Source organism: Antechinus flavipes, chromosome 1, assembly GCF_016432865.1.
Source record: "Antechinus flavipes isolate AdamAnt ecotype Samford, QLD, Australia chromosome 1, AdamAnt_v2, whole genome shotgun sequence".
NCBI lineage: Eukaryota > Metazoa > Chordata > Mammalia > Dasyuromorphia > Dasyuridae > Antechinus > Antechinus flavipes.
In genome coordinates, this window is record NC_067398.1 from 662873661 (window position 1) to 662897959 (window position 24299).

The 24299-nt window shown below is 37.4% G+C and overlaps 1 protein-coding gene across 8 annotated transcripts in view; it reads left to right on the top strand.

Moving 5' to 3' along the window:
- Positions 1-24299, top strand: part of PIP5K1C (phosphatidylinositol-4-phosphate 5-kinase type 1 gamma) — a 124232-nt gene that overhangs the window by 85334 nt on the left and 14599 nt on the right. For 7 of the 8 annotated variants that reach the window (XR_007949573.1, XM_051971966.1, XM_051971969.1 and 4 more), the window contains exons 9-14: positions 6394-6477; positions 7169-7217; positions 13768-13852; positions 17529-17690; positions 21943-22081; positions 22315-22347. Coding sequence is in view for 7 of the 8 variants with exons in the window: in XM_051971966.1 (XP_051827926.1) it covers positions 6394-6477; positions 7169-7217; positions 13768-13852; positions 17529-17690; positions 21943-22081; positions 22315-22347 (552 nt within the window). In the remaining variant the exon portion in view is untranslated. The remainder of the gene's footprint in view (positions 1-6393; positions 6478-7168; positions 7218-13767; positions 13853-17528; positions 17691-21942; positions 22082-22314; positions 22348-24299) is intronic. The other variant, XM_051971965.1, reaches the window with a different exon arrangement.

Sequence of the window (24299 nt, forward strand, 5' to 3'; positions counted from 1 at the left end):
AATTCTGCAAACATTTTTAAACACCTACTGTGAACAAACCATTATGATAAATATAGCATTTGGATAAAACTGTTTCTACTCTGGTGGAGTTTAGTCTAGCATCAGGAATAAGACACAAATAATTGTAATATGCGATAATAATTGGCAAGTAATTTAGAGAATTGCAAAACAAATTGCCATGCCATGCAAGGTCTGAGAGAAACATCTTCCCAGAAGAGAAAGATCAGGGAAGGCTTCACAAAGGATGTGGTAGTATCTGAATTGGGCTTAAAGTGGAGAAATTCAATAGTCAGCAAAGAAGGAAGGACAATATTCCAAGTATAAGGAATTTCAGGAGGACAAAGGCACAGAGATGGTACAGTTTATTTAGAGGACAGTTTGGCTGGAGTATAGAGAATGTAAAATATAGTAAAATCTACTAACTTCAGTATTTTGTTGGCTCTGTGATCTCATTAATTCTTGAGCACTCCCATTCTCTCAACTTGCACTCTTGATTTGAGATTCCAGAGGGATAGCTACTCCCACATATGCTTACGGATAACCTGTGAGTCTTTTCCACGAACTTATTATAGGACAAGCACCCACCAGCATGCTTCCTGTTAATAGTTAATTAATAGTTAATAGTAGACTAAATTATGTCTTGGCAAAGTCATAAATATATGACATATATTTAAATGCATTTAAATATATATTTTTTAATATATTCAGATGGCAGAACAAGAATAGTAGTTAAAAAACATTCCCCTTCCATCATACCAGGACATACTCTCCATAAACGCACACTTAGGAAGAGAGGGTTTAACCTTAGAGGAGTTGTTGTGAGACAGACTTGTAGAATATATATGTGTATGAATACACATATGACAAAGCAAGGCATAGTACTTAAAGGCCTAGTAGTTGATTCTTTTTTCCTAGAGCCTTTACAGAGCTCCTCTGGAGTTCAGCATTTCTGCTCAGCTGGGTTCTTAGTATCCATTTCTTTCCACAGTAGAATTCTTAAATTGCATACTCAGTAACTGGCGGTCTCAGTGTTGATCTGGAACATATTTCTCTATTCTCCACTAGAGATTAATACCTCCTAGTGGCTCATTAGCTTTCCTTCAGAATTATGTGGCCAATAAAATCCTTTCTTTCCCTCCTGCATGAATCTTCTCTACAGACAATTCCAACTTGCAGTCTTTCCCTCTCTCAAGCCCTAATTCTGAAGTTCATCCAGAGCCTAGCTATTTAAAGCCCCTAAGTCATGGCCAATTTATTTATTTAACAAATCACATCGTTCTCTTCTTTACAGTTAATTTAACACCTCATTAACACCTTGTTACATTCTAGACCTTCTGTGATTACATCAACTGGGCTGGGGGTTGGGAATCACAACCTCTTCCTTACATACATTTTCTCATTTCATGTGATCCTTGTTCATGTATGGAAATACATCCTCTATATAGCACCAATCAAATGCACTAGAGGTCTTATTCTAAGTCTTTAATATCTCATTTATGCCAGTGCAATATTTGGGGAACTGTTTCTGAGAACTTAAGACTTATCACCTAGTGGACTGCAAGGTAATAAGTTTTTCAGTCACGGCAACTCCTAAATATAGAAGTATCATAAGTTACAAAGGAGTTTCTGCTCTATATCAATAGTAAGATAAGCCATACAAGTGAAATGTTGACCCTTGAATAATTGTAATCAATAAATTATAAACATAGCAATATCTTATATTTTCTATACTTCTCCATTGATTATGACTGTGAAGTTGTGGTCAGCTGTAGAAAATATTCTACAAAAGCATTCTTGTTCTCATCTCATTTTCATCAAGGATGCCATCTTTCAGCTGGGAAAGTGCTTGATCTGAAATCAGGAAAACCTGATTTCAAATTCATTCTCAGATATTTATTAGCTGTGTGACCCCAGGCAAGTCACTTGGCCACTCTGCCTGAATTCCCTTAGCTGTAGAATGTAAAATTTCCTTAAGCTATATCTACCTCCCAAAGTGACACAATATTTGTCAAGCACTTTGCAAACCCTAATACACTATATAAATGTTAGCTGTTATTATTATATACATAGACTTCCTTCCTATAAGGATTCTATAGCAATAAGAAAATATACATATAGATAAAGTTTCCTTGGTCAATTTTTTGGTGGGGTAGGGGAATAATATCAATCATGATCTTGTTGATTCTTTTTATTTGTTCCCTGCTTTGAGCTATCTTGGAAATCACCCTCTGAATCACTTTACATTTTGCCTCCAGTATATGTTTCTTCTTTGTACTGGTCAGGTATAGTCATTCTTCCTCATTTCCATCCCTTCCTCACTCTATAGTCTTACATTAGCAAAGTGTATACTGAGGTATTAGTGTTCAAGTGTGATAATCCCCCAATTATCGATGAGAATCATAGAATTTTCAAGTCAGAAGGAACCTTACCAGCTATCTAGTATCGCTCTTATCCAAAAAACTATCCCTATCCTCACATAATCATTGAGCAGTCATCTGACCTTTGCTTGACAGCCTCCAATGAGGGGTGACTGGCCATCTTTTGTAGCAGTCCATTCCACTTTTGAATAGTTAATTTAATAACAATTAGAGCTGTCTGGACTGTCCCATTTTGCATGTTTTTTTTTTCTTTTTCTTTCTATCTACAGTGTTCTTAGGATAATAATAGTTCAGCAGAGTTTCACAATGAATTTTTTGTGGGCCTATTTTCCCCTTCACAATTTGTATTAACTTTTAAACAGAATTAGAACAGATATTCTCTTTAACTGTCATGACTCTCCACCTCTAAAGGAGATCCAAGTGTTTGTTGGCCAAGAGAGTTTATTATTATTCTCTTATTATGGTAGCTATTTTCATTCACTAAAACTTCTTAGAAATAACAGTATTTGAGTCATTTTCTTTAATTTCATCCACTTCCATTTTTTTCAGAGTACCAGTCAGCTAAATGAGTTGGTCTCTTTGAGTTGCAGTGTCTTTCCAGCTTTCTTTAAAACTTTACTAATTTGGCATTCATGTTGACCTCTGATCTAATCAGTCAGTGATTTGATTTCATAGCCTAACTTATTTTAGAATTATTTCCATGGCAGTGAACAGTTCTTTTCTCTCAGAAAAAGTCAGTTTTGTTTTATATGATGCTTAGCATTCCACATGTCTGATACCTTCCAACTCTCTTCATTCAGCAAACACCTATTTAAATATCTGCTGTATGCTGGGCATACAAAGACAATTTAAAATTATCCTTGCCTTAAGGATATGACATTACATTGCTTAAAGAAAGTACTTATGTTACACAGGCATAACACTTCCAAATAATCCCAAAACCACCTCAAGGTATAAATTGACTTGAATCTTATCATATTTTTCATAGAAAGTCTGTACATCTTCTGCAATACGTATTGATGTATATGCTATAACTAACTTCACAGAGATCATAAATTTATCATGTTCACCATTTGCATGACCAGTCAAGTTGACTGACTGTCCTTTGGGCAAATGATGAAACCATCATTCTCCAATTCCTCTGATTTGCTCTGAGGAAAAAGCTGTGTGTCCTCCTTCTATTTTGTCTTCTGGTGTCATTTGCAATGATATTGTCACTGTGAGACTGTTACAGGTCCTCTGGTAGCATAGCAACTTAAAACAGGCACCATTCTCACATGTATGGTACCAACATACACACTACCAATGATGAGGTGGGAAGTCCAGAAATTGACTCAGCTCTTTTTGCCTTTTTACTGCCATTCTGCTCCAGTTACTGAGGACTTTGAAGGATACCACTCAGGCCTCAGCTATTTACTATATGTCTGCTTCATGAGTTGCCAGTGATCAATCACCTAATGGTCATGGCAAAAAACTGTTGGTGATCAGATAGTCTGTTGCCAAACCATCTTTGAAGGCTTTATAAAAAAATATGAAACCTTGCAGAGCTTGTTCTCCATTGAAATAGCTCTCAAGAATTTTTGTCCACTTTTGTATCACATATGAGATGTCACAATATGGTTTGTTATGATATGAGATTGGGAAAGAGGGTAGTGCTAAATCATAAAAAGCATTGAATTCCAAGCAAAGGAATTTAAATTTATCAGTGGCAAATTGGAATCCCTTGATATTTTTGATCAGATTATAATATGATCAGATCTGTATATGGAAAGAATATTCCAACAGAATGTGAAAGGTAGATTGGAGGAGTGGAGAAAGGAAGCTTTGTTAGGAGGCTATTGCAGTAGGCTTAAATGGGATACAATGAGGACTTGCTCTAAGGTATTAATAATAATAAAAAAAAAAGATTTTGCTAAGGTGGAATTGATAGGCTTGTGTAACAGATTGGATATGAGGACAAAGTTTTAATTCCAAGGCTATCTCCTCAAAGAACTTGCAGTCTGGTAGGAAGTATAGGAAATACTCATGAAATCAAATAAGAAATACAGGAGTTAAATGTTCACACAAAACAATATAATAAATACAAAAGCAAAATACAGTTAATCATCATATGAGAAGTATAGACACATGCCATAAGGTAGACTCAATGATGTGTATTCACATACATCATCAGTTGCTTTTCCTTTCCTTCATAGGATCTCATATAGCTATTTAATTTTGCTGTAGAAACTGAAAAAAAAAAAGAAATCAATATTGGCTAGGATTGTTAGGGGGAATTAGATTATAGGACATGAGTTGAGCTTTGAAAAAATTGGATTATCGGAAAAGAGAAAGGAAAACATTACATGCAGGAGGAATGTTGCTAACAAAAGTATCGAAGTGAGAATAACTTATTAGGGTAACAATGGGAAAACCAGTTTGGTTAGAATTTTAGAGTAAAAATTCTTAGAGAAGAGCGGGAGATAAGACTAGAAAGTCAAATTGGGATCAGATTGTGAAGGAACTTTAAAAGCCAGGCTAAAAAGCTTAGACCTTATCCTGCTTATTTCTTGAGGAGTAGAAGAATATGCAAACTAAGATTCCTCTTTTATAGTGGCAGACAGTAAAAGTCTTTCTCTAAACAGCTGGCATTGGAGCCAGATTTTCCTCAGTATAAATGTATTGGTGTCAGAAGATATCAGGACATATCCGCCTACCTCTCTCATGTATTGATTAGTGCTAGAAACCTAGATCTGTTCAATAGGACATTAATTAAAATCCCACTAGGATCAGAAGTTGCTATTTGGGGAATCCCCCAGGGGGTAACAGATCTGGTCTTTAGAATGTCTTGGCATTTGTAGGACTTGGCCCATGTGCAGACTTCCAGCAAGAGAATAACACAGTCACAGGTGAGGACTACAGTGCATGGGGTCACTTATGTGCAAGATGAGCTTGGTTGGCCTTGGGCTGAGCAGTATTTTTCCACTGATTCTGGATACCAACTAACACTGCAGTGTGCTGTGTTTATACTGGCAATGATGTGGCAGTATCTTAGCCATCGGCAGTCAATTTAACTAGGATGTTGTCACATTTGAGGAGCTTTTGCTCCTCATTTGCCAATGATCATGTTCTTTGGAAAAATAAATATTGTGCAGCCTTCCCTACTGTCTTTAGTTATACTTACTAATGACGCCTTAAGTAGGATCCTCAGTTTATAGCATGAACTTAGTCTGCCCTATTTCAGAAGGTCAGAAAGCTGCAATGTAATCATAAAGGTAAGACTAATTCTGGAAAGCATGTAGAAATCAAACTTGTTGTGTTATAGTGTTTGTGTGTGAAAGAAAGACACAGTCACTGATTGTCACTCTTGGCCTTGGAGCCTCAATTTCCTTACTTTTAACTAGATGGACTTTTTGATTGTAAAAAGTTGGACTAGATAATTTTTTAAGGTCCCTTCCAGCTCTCAAGAATCTGTGCTTTATGCTGAGCTTCTCCGAGTACCAATTACATCATATGTCAGGGATAACGTCTGCCCATTCATCTGACAGGATTGTTGTGACCAAACAGGATAATAGATCTCAATTGCAAAAAGTCTGCCATCCTCACTTTGGAAGTAATGACAGGAAATGGTATAACAATGTAGAGAGCCATTTGTGGTAGATCATAAAGAATCTGGAATGCAACAGATTAATAGATACAGTCAAATTTCCTGCGGATTAGACCCAAAACATCTTAGGTAAATTTATCCTTTGTCTTCTCCTTTCCTCCTAATAGGATCCTTGCTTTCCCAGAGGCTTATTATATGGCAGATGGCTCTGGTAAGGAGGAATGAAGTAATTTCTGGATTTGGCTTCCATTATCAGTTTCTAAACCTGCTGTCATCCTCTTTGGCATTACCTCTCAAATAGGGAGGTTGATTTCCATGAATGCAGCTCTCTGGCTTGTAACTATTCCTGGAATCTTTTTCCTGAGGCTCTAGTGCCACAGGTTGCCTATACTAGCTGGGATGGTTACTGATACCTACCTCTTTCTCCAGGATGGGTGGGATCCCAGCAGTGAATGGCCGCGGGGAGCGTCTACTACTACATATAGGAATAATTGACATCCTGCAATCTTACAGGTAGGTGCTGAAGCTCAGTTTTCTTTGAATTACTTTATTAGGGATCAAATCAAACCCAAATTTCTAGATGAAGTTTTTTTATTAGAATTTAAATCAGATCCATGTTTAGCCTTCATTTAAAAAATCAGTTTCTTTTTAGTTAATTAGCATTTTAAAAAACCAGATAATTTTCCAAATTCAGGACCCTTCTTTATACTATAGTAATCTTCCTTCTGGGTCTCTAAAGCAAGTCTTTCAGAAGAAGCAGATCAAGAGAGGTGAAGGTCAATTTGAGAGGGAATAAATGGGACAGTGATGACCATGCACCAGATCTCACAAGGAAGTCAAGAGTGAGTGGGCGAAGAGGCAGCATGCCAGCTCTCAGAATGACCGACAGATGGCAGCCCAAGAAAAGAGTTGGTGTGGGTGAAAACTTTCATAGGGGCCATTCAAGCATCCAGTCAGTTCCAGATTCCTCTTCCCTACAGCAAAGCCAGTTTCAGAAAAAAGAAACATTCTGTGAGCACAGTTATTTATTTATTGAATGACTTTTTTGCTTTCTTATTCAAGAAAAGATTAACTTTGGCCTAAGCTAAGGAAGTTATATAATAGTAAGAAATAGTAGAGATGCTTTGTTTCTCAAAAATAACTAGGATAAAGGGCTGGATATCTCTAGTGTATTTCTCTGACATCATTGATGATTTTTCTTTAGATTCATCAAGAAGCTGGAACACACATGGAAGGCTCTTGTCCATGATGGGGTGAGTTTATAGAAAACTCATCTTGGTAACACAGGTGATAGTATGCCCTGGACCTCTCAGTTTAGGATCTCTGTTCCATTCCAATTTGCTCTTCAATCTAGAACAGTTAAGACAACCTCTCAGTACAGATAGATCTTAGCTTCTCCTTCCCTTTTCAGTTTTCTCTTACTAATTTATGATAGCTCCCTTCTTTCAATGGCCCCACAAGTCCAGTTGTTCATGATGCCCCTGTCTGACAAAGCTCCATCCTTCAGACCCTGCTTATCCTAAGCAAGGACACCATGTTTAGGACCTTTCCCCTGGTCAAAACTTGCTGTCAGTTAACTATTTAAAACGGTTAGATAAAGAAGAGAAACAGGCTTTATTTCAAAAGGGACATTTAACCAATAGCACATGCACAGAGTAGGGGAACTAGGAAAATGAGAGATCTAAAAACAGTGTCACAAAGGTTATATGAAAAAGGGAGAAGACAGTTTCTAGATTGCTCTGTAGAACAGAATTAGAACCAGTAAGGAGAAGCTACAAGGAAACAGATGCTTGCTAAATAGAAGGAAGAACTTTTCCCTATAATTACAGCTGTTCAGCAACTGAATGAACTGCTTTCTGACACAACAAAACTTGTCAGTAAAGCAGCCAAGCAAAGTCTGGAATTTTGTTGAGGGGATTCCTGCATGGGACGGGTGGTTGGACTGGATGCCCTCTTAAGTTCCCATCGAACTCTTACACTCTAAGATTCTATGTTTAGATCATAAGATAATGTTGATGACTGACATGATAACTGAATGGGTTATCCCTTTCCGTGATATTTCTATCTTCACAGATTGTTAAAAGTGGAAGGGACCTTTGAGGTGATAAAGTCACAGAATCTCAGAGTTGGAAGGGGCCACCTGAGGTCATCTAGTCAAACCTATACTTGAGTAAGAATCCTCTCTACAACATCCCCAATAAAGTGACCAACTTCCATGTGAAGAGCTCTAGTGAGGGGACACGATACCTCCTGAGGCGTCCCATTCTACTTTTGGACAACTGTACTTACTTATAAAACCATATATTTCTAGCTAGAAGAGACCTAGGAGCCACCAAACCAATCCCCTCATTTTGTGCATGAGGAAAATGAGACCCATAGAGGGTCCCACAGCCAGTAAGTATCTAGGCAGAATTCAAACTCAAGCCTTCCTGACTCCAAGTCTAGCACTCTATCCATTGCATCATTTGGCCAGAAGTGAGGATGGCAGGAAATCTTCCCTCACAGAAAACTTAAATCAACCTCTCTACATTGCCCATCTATTGTTTCTAATTAATAACACTTCTATATCAGGGATTCTTAAACTTTTCCCACTCATGACTGTTTCACCTGAGAAATTTCTATGTGACCCCCGATATATAAGTATATAAAATGGGGATATAAATCAAACACTGGTAATACATCATAATTTGTTCACACACACACACACACACACACACACTGTTGCACAACCCCATGTGGTGTCACAGTTCACAATTTAAGGAACTTTGTTCTACATGATAAACCTTCAAATACTTGAAGACAATTTATACTGTCTCCTTTTTTTTTTTTTTTAAGACAAAATATCTTCAATTCCTTTAACTGATCTCCCATGGCACAGTACCTCTCATTATCCTTATTGCCCTTCTTTCAGGCATTCCAACTTATCCAACAATATCCTTCTCATTTAGGGTTCCCAAAACCAAACAAAATACTCCAAATGTTGTTTGACTAGGACAGAGTAGAGGGAAACAAGTAATCTTTTCTATTGTGGATACTCAATGCATCCTAAGATTGACTTGGAATTTTAGGTTAATGTGTTTGTGTTAACTCACTTTGAGATTACAGCACACTAACATTTTTATGAATTGTACTGTCTAACAATACTTTTCCCGTTTTGTATTTACAAAGTTGATGGTATAAAAACTCAAACATAAGATGTTAGCAATGTAAGGTCCAACCCCTCATTTTATATTTCAAAAAATTCAAGTCAGAGAGGGAAGTGGCGCTTTTTTTTTTTTTTTGAGGTCATAAAATGACCTAGTGGCATAAATAAGACTAGGACACTGATCTTTTGAATAACTATTCAACATTTTGAATCATGAATTTAATAAACCATTTACTAAGCACTTACTGTGTGCAAGGATTGTCCTGTGATAATTGCTGGTGATATATAAGAAAGCAAGACAATTTCTGCTCTCAAGGAGTTTACATTCTATTGGGGAAAGCTAGCACTTAAAAGGAGAGCTATATAGGGACACAGAGTTTAGTAAAACTGAAGTACAGGTGATGTGGTTTGAAGATGAAGTTCAGAGTTTACCTTGCAAAGTCCTGGATGAACCAAAGGTCTGAGGCCAGGATATTAAGAGGAGAGGAAGGAGGTTGAACACAAAAGGCTAGAGTGCAGGTGACATGGTAAATGACAGGGAGGTGACTTTCCTTGCATGCAAGGAGTGAATTTTCAGTGGCAGATTTCAGACATTAGTAAATGACTGATAAATGTCCCAGTACCTGGGACCCCCACATCACAACATGCAGGAAGCTTGTATGTGAAACATCCCTTCCTGCCCTTTGTGACCTGTACCGAGAAAAAAATTTTTGTGACACAAAAATGGAATACTGATTCTTCACCCCTCAAAGATTCACCTGCCAAGACACACATGTTCAACTATGTCATTCCCCTGTTCGGAAGCTTTAATTAATCCTAACCCTTTTACTTCTAGAACAAAATACAAACTCCTCACCCTAAAGTTCAAGGTTCTCCATGTTTTATCACCTCCACTTGTCTTCTTACTATCTTTACTGTCCTTTATGAACTCAGATTAGACTGGTAGCTATTCCTCAAATTTAGCTTTCCATTTCTCAGCTGTGCGGAATTTATGAGCCACCCTAAGGGCTGGATGCCTTCTGGCTCTCTCTTAGGACCCTTGTCTTCCTTTAAGGCTAAGCTCTTCTGCCCTTGGCTGACACCTTCTCTATCTTCCCTTCCCCTCAGTTTAGTGCATTTCTTATCTCCATGTTTGTATAAAATAGGAGCTTTTCAAAAGTGGTTTTGTCCTTGTAGTCTAAAAATAGCAGATGCTCAGGAACTGTTCAAATGAATTCCTCTTTGAGGTAGTGAAAAGCTTGTTGGATTTAACCTAGACTCCAAGGACCTGAATTCTAATCCTGACTACTACTGGATAATCCCATGCAAGGCAATTCATCTCTCAGCTTTGTTACCTCGTTAGTAAAAATGAGAGACTTGATACAGATGATTTCTAAGGTACCTTCCATTGCCAAATCTGTGAGTTTTATGAGACTTAGCTTTAATTCTCACTAGTTCTGTGACTGCAGATCATTGACTTAACCTTTTTTGAGTCTGTTTCCTCTTCAGAAACTGGAGATAATGAATGATATTTGCATTGCCTATTGCAAAGGACTGGGATGAGAACTGTTCAAGCATTAAAGTATTATAGAAATGAGAAGAGCGAGACAGATCTTTCAGGGTAGTGTTCCTGCAGGCCTGGTCTAAACTGAGATACAGCGTGAGGATCCCACAAAGGAGCTACCCAGTGGGGTGACATTGTGCTCCAAGAGCATTATTGCTTTTTCTGAGGGGGAGGAAGAGAGGACATTGCCTGAGGGCCAAGAGGCACTAGTGCCTGGAAGTGGGCTGAAGTCAGGAGACTCAGGTCCACAACTGCCTTCCCAGATGTACCCTAGAGAGTCATCTTATCTCTCTGGATGACCTGCAGGTGCCTCAGGAAAAATGAAGGGGTTGGAATCAGTGATTCCTAAAGGCCTTCCCTATTTAAATCCTATGGCTTTTCAGTTGGAGGGCCAATGATTTTATAGATATATAGGCTATGAGAATTTTTCTTCTTGAACGATGACTTCTTTTGCAACTGAAAAATCTCAGTTTTGAATAGCTTTTACAAATTTTTTTCTATAAACATTTAAATCAAGTTTATTTCTACAAAAGTATGAGCTATGGAATTTGATGCTAGTCTTTAAAGAATTTAGGTAAAGCCTATAAGAATTTAATAGAATGAACTTATCAGCATCAACTTTAGGGATTTCACACAAAAAAAGAACGTGCTGCCACAGAGCCAGGTGAAGACCAATATTGTCTGGAATTTGAGTATGGCTCTGAACTCCAGCCCATTAAATCTTTCTGATCTGATGGTTCACAGAAGCTACTTACTTTGGATAAAACAGGGTCAGGAAAGCCTCACTAGAACCATGTGGGCTATCCAGGCAACAGAGCAGTTTCCAGGGTTCTTGTCTCTACTTTGGAAACTTTTAAAATAAGGCTAATCCTTGCCCATCTCCAATCCTGATCCAGTCCAATCTACAACAATCTGTCTGAAACTGTGGGTAATATCTCTCTCATCACATTTGCCAGTTCTTATGGTTTATCTGTTTCAAATGGCTAGAACTCAAGATAGGCAACCAGCTATGTGCTTTCTGCCTCTTTATTTATATTGGATATAAATTTATTTTTATTTATTTATTGAGTTTGCTTTTAACTAGGGTTTTGTTTTGTTTTGTTTTTGTCCTTCTAATACAAAGATCATTCTCTTTGGCAGAGAAGACAGAAGCAAATTAAAAGTTTAGTAGCTCTTATTTATAGCTATCATCTATTATCCTGTCTATCCTAAGCAGTAGTCCTATCCTTTCTTTAATCTTTTTCTTCCCCTTAACAGCCTTCATTCCTCCTGAATTCTAGTGTTCCTAACATTCTTCTAAGATTAAGCCATACTTTAGTATTTATTACTACTTCTCTTATCCTTGTTTCCATCTTATATATTTTTTATCTGAATTAATTGGTGGATTTTCTTCACATACACACACACATTTGTTCACTTTAAACATCTTCTTGTTAGAATTATTTCTCTATCTTAAATATCTCATTCTTGAGAGTTTCTGATCCTTCCTCTGATGACTTCCCCTATAAAATTTTAGTCCCAAAGATCTGCCAAAACCTTTAAAATTTGCTTTCCCAAATCTGGCATGCATATCATATTATTAATAGTTTTTTTTTTCTCATAACAAAAATTTTAAGTTAAGTGCCCACTTCCTTCCCAAGATTCTAATAATTTCTATTCTAGCAAGCAGTTTTTGTTGGTGAGAATAAGATCTAGCTTAGAAATTTCATTCCCTTCTTGGTCCTTTCAGCTTTTGATGAAATGATCATTGAAACTTTGTCATTAGTCATGATGGAATATACTGCTACCTCCAGAGAGAGAACTTAAGAACTTTTTTTTCCTCATCCCTAACATGGTTAATATGGAAATATGTTTTGCATGACTTCACATGGGCATATTGCTTGCTTTTTCAATGGGAGTGAGGTCTAGAGGGAGAGAATTTGAACTAAAAATTTCAAAATGAATGTGTTAAAAAAAAAAAAAAAACTTTGCCATTAACTACTTGAGTGATCTTGAACTAGTTGTTTCTCTTTTCTTTTTTATGTTTTTCTTTTCTCCTCTGTAAAATTAAGAAGTTGAACTAAGTTTCCATTTAACCCTGAAAAATCTTCTGATCACATTTCCCATATGAAGTCTCCAGAAGAAAGAGGAGAGACATAGAAGGCAATGTGTAGCAAGCATGTAGCTGATAGAAGTGACTTTGAGACATAAAATAGGAATTGAGAATAAATTAGAGCATAATGTCATCCTTTAAACATTGATGTTACTACTTGTCCTGAGACCTTCTCTCCCCCCCATCCCCCAAAAGAAAGCTGCAAGGAACAGTGTTTTCATTTATATAGTTGGGCTAATTATGAACACTAAAATATAGGTTTCTTTTGAGGCACTAAGGTAAAAACCTAATCAGAATGTACTCAAGTGCTTCTAGTCTCTGGATGTTATAAGAACTAGAGCAGTTTCCAAGGAAAATTATTATTAGTATTATACTAGAAAAGGAGTTACTGGGGCAACTAGGTGGCACAATGGATAGAGTGCCAGGCCTGGAGTTAGGAAGACTTACCTTTCTGAATTCAAATTTGACCTAGACACTTACTAGTCATGTGACTATGGGCAAGTCACTTAACCCAGTTTGCCTTAGTTTCCTCATCTATCAAATGAGTGGAGAAGGAATGGCAAATCATTCTAGTATCTTTGCCAGGAAAACACCAAATGGGATCACAAAAAGTTGGACATGACTGAAACAAAAGAAGGGGATATGGCAAGGATAGGTTCCAGTGAGCTAGCACTCAGATCAATGGAGCATAGATTTTAGAGCTTCTTATAGAGATTCTCTAATCCACTGTACCTCTCCACCAGGTATATTACTACTCATTTTTGCAAATAAGAAAAATCTACAGAATACAAATAAAAAAAACAAGGTCCAAATAGTTTAAATGACTAACGTTAAATCACATAGGCAGTACAAAACAAAGCAGAAATTAAAACTTAGATCCTTAGAATCAAGAGCTTATTCTACTCTGCCACAATGTAAAGAATGTTTTCAACAATTTTCTTTTTTTCTTTCTCTACATCCTATCTATCCTACCTCCGTTTTCCTTTTTAATATAAATTATCCCTTGCTTATTCCCATTTCTAGGACACTGTCTCTGTGCACCGCCCCAGCTTTTATGCTGAGAGATTTTTCAAGTTCATGAGCAACACCGTCTTTCGGAAGAACTCCTGTGAGTATGTTTCAGTATATGGGCAAAGATGTCTGGCCCAGATCCTTACCAGGGGCTGGTAATTTTGATAGAAGGAAAAAAGGAATTTGAAAGCAGAAATCCTGTCAGAAGGAAAAAAAAAAAAAAAACCTTTTTCCCTCACAAGAATATTTCCCTAAGAAATGGGAATGAAATTCATTGTCATTCAAAAGAATCAGAATTCCTTTGCAGCCATGATCCTTGAGAAAATCACCTACATTGTTTACCTCTACCACACAGTCCCTTGCAATATCCTACTCCCTTGCATTCTGTCTTCCAACCTCATCCCTCAACTCAGCTCTCTTTAAGACTATTAATGATCTCTCAGTTGCAAAATCCAGTGGCCTTTTGATCCCTGACTTTTTTGACCTCTCCCTTTTTTTGGATACTCTCTCCTCTTTGGGTTTCTTGAGCATTACTTTATCCTGGTTTTCTTCCCACCTACCTGACCATTCCTTCTAAGCCTAATTTGTTGGATTATTAACTTTGTCCTGATTCCTAATCATAGACAGTCAAAAGCTTTGTCCCTAACCCTCTCTTTTCTTTATACTCCCAATCATGAAATCAACGAACTACTTACTGAACATTTCTACCTGAATATCCCATAGGCATCTTAAAGTCTATTCATCTAAAACTAAATTCTTTATCTTTCCTCTCCACCAAACCTGCCCTTTCTCCAAGCCTCTAATTTCTGTTGAAGGTATACTCAGGAAACCAGGTTTTCAAATTCAGCCTTGTCATTCATCCTCTTCATATCCTCAGTACTTTTCTATAGATAATCAGTTGCTAAGTCTTATCAATTATATCTCCACAACATTTCTCTCATTTGTCCCCTCTGTTTGTCTGTTTCCTCAGTGGTAAAGTTGGGATAATAAAAGCACCTACCTGGCAGAGTTGTGGTGAGAATCAAATAATATATGTAAAAGGTGCCTAGCATAGTTCCTGGTACATAGGCATATATAATTGCTGATCTTCTTCTTTCTTTCAGCTACCCCAGTTCAGATCTTCATTACTCCTTGACTGGACTAAATCAGTAGCTTTTTAATTATTTTCCTGATTCCAGTCTCTCCTTTCTCTAATCAGTTTTCCACATAGCTGCTAAAATAATTTTCCTAAAGTACAGGTTTAAGTATGTAATTTTCTTGTTCAAGAATCTCATTGCCTCCTATTCCTTTTAAGATAAAATGCAAATTTCATTTGAGTATTCAAATTTCTCTGGTGTCTGTTCAGATGGATTTCACATTACTCTTCTTCAGGCATATTTTCCCACCAAACTGGCCTACTTGGCTGTTTGTTCCATCTACTCAGAATTCTGGCTTCTGCCTTTACATGGGCTGTCCCCTACACCTAAAATGTGCTCTCTCTTCATAACTGCTTCTTAGAATCCTTAGCTTCCTTGAACTTAGTCTCAATTAAGTGCCACCTCCTACAAGAGCCTTTTCCTGATTCTCCCTCATTGTTAGAATTCTCTTCCTCCACAAGAAAGTATTAGTTGATATTAGTAATATCCTTAGTTAGTATTAGTATTCTCTTCCCCACCCCACACAGTGTTAATATTCTCTTCCTCTTGCCTTTTTCCAGAATCCCCCACTCTACCCCTACCTCCAGTAGAATGTAAGTTTCTTGAGGGTAGGAACTTTTTGGATTTTTTGTCTTTGTAACATCAAAACTTGCATATACGGGCTTCAGGACCTCTTGTGTGCATTTCACATAGTAAATACTTAATAAATACTTATTGAGTACATATCAGAAGAAGAGCACTGTATTAAGAGTCAACATCTGGACAGATGTTCTATTTCTTCACTAACTTAGTATATGGCTTTGCAAAAATTACTTTCCATTTCTGGGTCCAGTTTTAACATCTGTAAAATGTATGAGGGAACAAAGGTCCCTTCCATCTTTTTAAGATTCTAGAGGAGAAAATTTATTCTTTACTCACAGTCAACATTATTAAGCAACTACTGTGTAGTAGGCACAGTGCTAATCCCTGGGGATACAAAAGACAAAAATAAAAAGGAGTCCCTGCCTTTGAGGGCTTTACATTCTACTGAATGTTATAATATTTACACTGATGGACATATGTTATATAGAGGCAAATTTCAGCTCAATAAAGCCCTATCAATATAAGTTTCCAGCCAAGAGACTTACATGAACTGATGCTAAGTGAAATGAGCAGAACCAGGAGATCAATATATACCTCAACAATGATACTGTTTGAGGATGTATTCTGATGGAAGTAGATCTCTTCGATAAAGAGAGCTAATTCAATTTCAATTGATCAAAGATGGACAGAAGCAGCTACACCCAAAGAAAGGACTTTTGGAAATGAATATAAGCTGCTTCCATTTGTTTTTCTTCCCGGGTTATTTATACCTTCTGAATTCAATTCTCCCTGTGCAGCAAGAGAACTGTTCGGTTCTGCACACATATATTGTATCTGGGATATACTGTAACCTATTTAACATATAAAAGACTGCTTGCCATCTGGGGGAGGGGGTGGAGGGAGGGAGGGGAAAAATCGGAACAGAAGTGAATGCAAGGGATAATGCTGTAAAAAATTACCCTGGCATGGGTTCTATCAATAAAAAGTTATTTTAAAAATAAAAAAATAAATCCATCCCTTCTCCAAAGATCTGATAAGTAAAAAAAAAAAAGTTTCCAGCCAAAAGCTAAGTGATCTCTTATTGTGTAGGTTGTACAGGGGATGAACTTTAAGGTCCCTTCTAAGTGAGAAACTTGTAACTATATGTATCTTGTGTATCAGCGTACATACATATGTATTCATACATATAAATACACATACAAAGATATGATTGATAATACAAGTGTAGATGCTAATTGCCAAGTGAATGAGGATTGCAACAGTTTAAAGGGGGAAAAAAAAAAAACCAGGAACAGATTAAGAATAAGGGATGGTTGTACTATGAGGCACAATACACCCTTATAGTTATAAGAAGCAATCTCTACTACAATGTATTAAAATATAAAATAGCACCAAATACAAGATGTCTCATAACTGAATTGATTTTTTAAAATATCTGTAATTTTAAAAGTAGAACTTGAAGGTCTCTCCAACTTGGAGACCCTAGTATATAGCCTTCCCTTTTGCTACTATGTTATTGCCTCTGGAACATTAACATGAGTAGATTGGTCAAAGGAGGCTTCATGGAGAAAGTGAGGATATAAACTGGTAATTGACAGATTAGGAAGAATTAGATTATAATAATTGACATTTATATATGAATTAATATTTACAAAGTGCTTCCCTTTTCATAGCTCTATGAAGCAGGTAGTGGAAGTATTATTAATCCCATTTTACAGATTAGGAAACAGAGTCTTAGCGAATTAAAATTACTTTGTCGAGGCCACTCAGAACTTGGATTTAAACCCATCTTTTGATTCCAAGACTAGCACCTTGTTGCTTTCCTCAGATAAAGAAATCTGAAAGCTGAAAATCTTGGGCATAGTGAATGGTATTGAAACTGGGAGACAGTGGGGAATATTAAGGAAACTAATTTGACTAATGCAAAGTTCACATTGAGGGAGAAAACTAAGAGATAAGTGGTAAAGTTATTTTGGTTTTGGTTTTAAAAGATGCTATATTAAACTTAGTATCCTAACTTTTCTGCTTGCTCTGCCTAATCTTTCTCCAATCAAGCTCTGAAATCATCACCATCCAAGAAGGGTAGAACCACCTTGCTGGCAGCCAAGACTTCTGGACCAACTGCTGCCTTCTCTGCTAGCCAGCTTCCTAATGAGAGGGAGGAAACACAATATGACTTACGTGGAGCCCGCAGTTATCCCACGCTGGAAGACGAAGGTATTACCATCCTTCCCTGGCCTCGAATAACAAGCAATCAGAACTACTATTTTTCAGAACTCTCCCCTGGACCAGAACAACAGGATCAGTTGAAACTAGGAGAGAGTGAGCAGCATATACAGCCTTATCCAAATCTGGCCAGAAAATCACAGATTCTGACAGATGGTAGGGACCTCAGCAGCTTAGTCCAACCCATATATGAACAGAATCCTACTGTGACCTACCTGAGAAGTGGTCATCTGCCCTCTCCTTAAAGAGTTCTGAGGAGGGGGAGCTTCCCTCCCCTGAAAGCAGCCCAGCCTGTTCTGGGACAGCTCCCCAAGTCCTCCTATTCCTAATTTTGCATTTATTAAGCATTGACCATGTGCAAGGTGCTCTATTTAGTGCTGTGAACACAAATGGGTCATCAGGCAGCCCTTGACAATGCTCAAAGTTCCCAGGCTAGTTAAGAGAAGGAGGCATGTGTGCAATTAAGTAAAGAGCAGAAAGAGTCAAATGGGAGGAGGCGGCTAAGTTAAGGTCCAGAAACCTTTAGACAGAAGGTCATCTTAAGGGTCATTGTGTCCTTTCCTCTTTAAAAAGTACTTTGTGAAAGTAGTGTGTTCTTTCCACTGACGGTGATAGGAACTGAAATTTGGCAGGGGTTTAAGGGACTTGCCCAAGGTCACATAGCTGAGGTAGTGAGAGGCATATGTCTTCTCCCCACCATATCAGGCTTAAGAGACAGAGCCTTTTCATTTGGAGGGCACTCAGGGAAGGGCTTGTGAAGGACAGAACATCTGAGGTGGGTCTTCAAAAGGGAAGAAGTTGAGAGGGGAAGAATAAATAACTCATTCCAGGCACAGGGTACCCTGAGCAAAGCTGAAGATGTGGAAGAGCAGAAGAACAGAAAGGAAAGACAAAAAAAGAGAAGTCAGAAGTGACTAAGGTCATTTAAAAATATAGAGAAAGTGGGGGAGGAAACAAGATTAGGAGGGAAGATTGAATTCATTTTGGTCCTGTTGAGTTGGAAGTGTCCTGTGGACCAGCTGAAATGTCAGATTCCCTCTTAATGAAGAGAGTGGGAACTAGAAGTACAGATTTGTGAGTCATCTGCATTACAGCTCTAATTGTAACCAGGATTAGAAAAGAAAGAAAGAAAAGTATCAGGGGCACAGACTTGGGAACACCCACAATTATTGGATGAGAGGAAAATAAATAGCATGGTACAGTGGGGAGAGCATTTAAATTGAGGCCACAAGACCTGGGTTCAGAACCTAGGCACTCACTGCTTGCATGACCTTGAGCAAACTACTTAACCTTTTTGGCCATCAGATTCTTTACCTGCTGAGGGGGTTGGACTACAATCTAAAATTAAATCATCTCTTAGGTGCCCTCTAGCAAGTAGTTTTAGGAGCTAGCCAAAGAAATGGAATAGGAGTCAGGTCCCAAAAGAAATAGCTTAAAATCCTGCAATAAGGACTGAGAAGAAACTGTGTATTTGTGATAAGTTCATTAAACATTACAGAAAAAAATAGATTCAATGTCAAATTGGAAACAAGTGCCAGATTACAAAAAGATAGGGAGTAATTTGGTTAAATGGTAAGAAAATGAAAACAAGTGTAGTCAGATCTTTCTAGAACTTAACATTGAATAAAGAATAAAGGACAGTAGCTTCATGGAGTTGAGAATGTTGGTGTGTGGTGTTTTTTTAAATGGTTTTTGGTGTAACTTCAGCTACTTAATTACACATAGTGAGAAGTACAAACTATACAGACAAGTAATTGTAAACCTCGATCAAATAGCTGTAATGTTCAGCTTTGTCCTAATTAGACATCCCAATTATCTTCCTAAAATTAAGACTTCCTTTAGGATGTTTCCATCTATTGTCTTGAATCGAGCTTTCCTTTAGTTCATGGAAATGTTGCCTTGGCTCTTTGAAAAGTCTGTAATTAAATGTAGGAATTTGTATTGCTTGATTCTGATTATCTCTTGACAATGGTTTTGTATTTGTTTCTTTTGTTTTGTTTTTTCTTCATTAAGGAGGGGAAGTGAAAGGAAAAGAAAATAGATTTGAATTTTTTAAAAAATAAAATTTAATTTTTAAAAAGTCTATAATCTAGAAGGAATTGTTTTATTTTGGGTTTTTTGGGGGGTTGTGTTCCTTTTGGTAAACAAGAGATAAAGACAGGTTTTCAGGCTGACCAAAAGAAGCCAGCAAAGGAAGAAAAACAGGATGCATGGGAGAGTAGATAATTAATGGAATAAGATTCTGTGGGAGGGACTAGATCAATGGCACCAAGAAAGGGAGGCCAGGGGATCTACCTCATCATCTCAGACTGGAAAGGAAACGATATCTGGGGCCAATCTCAGGATAGATAACCTAGGGTGGTCTTAGTGTCTTTAGAAAAGCAGATTAAAAGTAAAAGGAGAAGAGAGTGAATTGAAGACCTTGAAAAAGGATTTAGAGTATAGACTTTGTGGTGCAAGTGATTATAGAGTCAATGAGAGATGAATTTTTAAATTGCCATGTAGTGGTAGGCACCCAATTAAGATTAATTTAAATTTACAGGGATCCTAGTCATCAAAATAGAAAATGTGCAGGGGAACAAATCTGGGGAGAAATGCTCTAGTCATTTCAACAAATGGAGCACTTGATAAAAGTTGCACTGTGTTTTTTCAGGAAGTATCATGAAGGGCCACCTTTTGTACTTAACCTGATTTTAACCGACTGATCTTACCAGCTGCTAGACCTTCTCTCCATCCTCCAAAAAAATTACCTCCTATTTATTTTGTAATATTTTGCCTCCTTCAATAGAATGTAAGCTTCTTGAGAGTGGGGATTTTTCATTTTTTGCTTTCAAGTCCATAGTCCCAGGCATATAGTAGGTGCTCAGAAAATGCATGTTTGAAAGGAAAAGAGAAAGTACTTGTATGGTACAAAAGATTGAGGGAAGACTTTTTTTAAGTTACAGAAACCTATACATTTTGACAAACAGGAGGTAAATGAGAGAGAGAGAGAGAGAAAGAGAGAGAGAGAGAGAGAGAGAGAGAGAGAGAGAGAGAGAGAGAAACTGACTAGATGCATGAGAATAGAATTTAAGATAGCTCTTGTAAGGTACTAGAAGATGCAAAAACTGGAATTGACATTACCAAGGAATAGAGGCATTTCTTCCTGACAAGGCAGGAAAAGACCCCCTCCAAAAAAAAAAAAAAAAAAAAAAAAAAAACGGGCAGATGAGGGAAGATGAACTGACTTTCATCAGTTCTGTATGCTTCAGTTTTCTTATCTAGTAGCCTTCACCTCACAGAGTTATGAGAATCAATGAGAAAATGTACACAGAACCTTTTTTTATTTTTGTCAACTTAGCATTATAAAAATGGTCACCTGTTAGCTCCAGTGTTCTGAGTCTGGTAGATAACTTAATTCTTTGTTATAGAAAGCTAAATCATCTATAAGAAGAAAGAATTTAGGTTTAGAGGAAATAGTATTGTTGATAAAATTATATAAGGAATACGATAGTAAGTCAATAAGGATAAAGGATTACTGAGCTAACATGAGAGCTCCATTGAGATTATGTACTGTAAATTTACAGTAAGTCAGAATTTTGTGACATAATCCAATCATGTTTATCAGAATGAGAGTAGAGAAATAAAATGGTGATTTACTTTTAGGGAAAGGAGTTTAAAGACTATTGGACAGAGATTCCTTCAAGTGATAAATCAGGGGGTCAGGGCTTGGCAATGATTGTATAAGGCAATGTCATCTAAGTAGTCAAATGAGCAGTTTTGAAAAGTAGTCCAAAGAGGAAACAGCCGGGGCTGGAAGAGGGATTAGGGAAAGTTTCATGAAAGAAATTAGAATTAAGCTGGACTTTTAAAAATGGATTACATACTGTTAGCCAGAGTGAAGGGATGAATGGATTACATAGGGAGAACAAGGTGAACAAAATCAGATATACCCATAAGATGTGAGTAGAGTAATTTGGCTAGAGTAGAGAGTACATTAGAAGAACAGTGAGAGATGAGACTAATGGAGACCATACTGTGAAAAGCTTTGAATGGCAAATTGAGAGAATTGACCTTTTTTTTCTTTGTAGGCAAAGGGGGAAATATGCGCATGTTGGGGCATGGGGAAAATTATTGGAAAATTTTGGAAATGCATTCTTGACAACTCTAGTGGTACCCTAGGACGGAGGATAAAGAGAGTTAGGTGAACCTGCTTTGTTGGATAGTAATTTCCTTTTCTTCCATCTGACTATGGTCCCTGCAGGCAGACCTGACCTATTGCCCTGTACTCCTCCATCATTTGAAGAAGCAACTACAGCCTCCATAGCTACAACTTTGTCATCTACATCCCTCTCTATCCCTGAGCGATCTCCTTCTGAGACCTCTGAGCATCCTCGATACAGGTAAGAGCAGCTTTCTTATCTAGCCATAAGATAGCTGATGGTTCCAATTGCTCCTGCCAAGGACAGAGCATGGAGAATCCATCCTTCTCCCCCATGTGGTCAAACTCAGAGTACATAAATCGTTTATTGAACCCTTTTCTGGGAGCAAATAAGCAATTATCCACTGGTAGTGAAGGTGGGAAAATAGGAAACTTGTGGGCCAAATGAATGGATTTGTTAATCTGTCTTCACAGGCGCCGCACACACTCCTCTGGTCATGATACCCGGTAAGATCCCTGTTCAGTCTTATAACAGATTCCTTAGATATTGGGACTCAAATGTTGACTTCTTAAGGGTTGAGAATGATGGTTCTAGGCAGTCAGGTTTACCTGACATTCCATCTTTCTCTGAGGTGGGAAAATTGTCATTCTAAGGTCACAGAGTCACCGAATTTCAAAGCTGATAGGGACCATAGTGGCCATTTAGTCCAACTTATACCTAAACAGAAATAGTTTTAGTACATGTCCTTCAACCTTTGTTTGAAGACCTCCAGTGATGAGAAAACCATTTCCTCAGTGGAGATAATCCATTACACTTCTGCATAGCTATAGTTTAAAAAAAAAAGTTTCCTGTTATCAAGCTTACATTTGCTTTTTTACAACTTATACTCATTGCTTCTGGTTCTGCTCACTAGTACCAAATAGAACAAGACTCTCTCCCAAATGATTGTTCATCAAATATAGCTCCTGTTTCCCTCTACCTCTACTTTTCTTCAACTAATCATCCCCTTTCTTCAATTAGTCTTTGTGCAGCTTGTACTTGAAGGTATTAGCCATCCTTCACGCCCTTCTTTGGACACGCTCTAAGTTATCAACAGTGTGCCTCTTAAAATATCACATCCAAACCTGAACATAGTATTCCTGTAGTCTCATAGGAGCATCTCATTATTAATGGGTGTTCAACTTCTTGTAACACAGCCCAAGATCACAAGGGCTTTTTTGGTTGTCAATCTATGCTACTGACTCACACTAAATGTCAGCCTACCAAGACTCCCCAGCTATTTTTCAGATGAACTACTATCTAATCATTCTCTCATCTTGTTGGGGAGTTTTGAATTCACGTGTAAGACTTTTACATTTATCCACACTATTAAATTTAATCTGACAAACCTTGATGCAGCTCAGTGCTCTAGATATTTCATGCCTCTTCAAATCCCCACTTTGTCATCTAGTGGGTTAGTTATCCCACCAGCTTGTTGTTCTCTGAAGTTTGATAAACATGTTATCTGTATTTTTATCCAAGATGAAGATGTTCATCAGTGCAAAGCCCAGCCTAGATCTCTGAGGGATTCCATTAAAAACAATCCAAGTTGACATCAGACCATTAATGGCTACTATTAAGACCCAACCAGCCAATAAGTTCCAAATCCTTCTAGCTATCATCTGGCTCACATCTCTGTTATATTTTTTACAAGAATAGTACATGAGACTTGGATCAAAAACTTTGCTAAAATCTAGGTAAACCAAACAAGTCTCAGGAACTCTTGTCAAAAAAGGAAATTCATTTTGTCATGTTTCACTTGTTTTTAATGAAGCTCCTTCTGATCCCTGCTTCATTTCCTACATGTACAGGAACCATTCCTTTACCAATACATTCTAGAATTTTCCCAAGAATCAAAGTTTAGTTCATTGACCTATAATTTGCAGATTCTTCCCTTTTTTGAAAAGACAGGAAGGCTCATTTGCTAGTTATTTCAGTGCTTGAGCAAAGTTATCTCTGTCTGTTTTGAATTCAGCAAGTACAAATAGGTTCTGTCATCTTATCTTCTTTTTCATCTTAGGTATTAAATTCCTATTCATTCCATCATTTCCAGACCAAAGATCATTCTTTGCAAAAAAAAAAAAAAAAAAAAAAAAAAGAAAGAAAGAAAGAAAGAAAAATTGAAGAAAGCTAAGAATCAAGTAGCTATCCTTTCTCTGTACTTGCAATTAACATCCTGATCATCACTGTATTCCCAGCAGAGCTTAAAAAACAAAGACGTCTAATCCTTTTACCATCCTTAGCTTTTCTTTCCAACTTCAGTTCATCCTGAGCTTCGGCATTACTGATACATTCTTTACCAGACTGTACCATGCTTTTGTATTCAATCACTCTTATTGCTCATGCTCTCCATGTCTTTTTTACATTTCCATTAATTGTTGAACTCCCTATGTGCCCACATTACACTTTTTAGATAAAT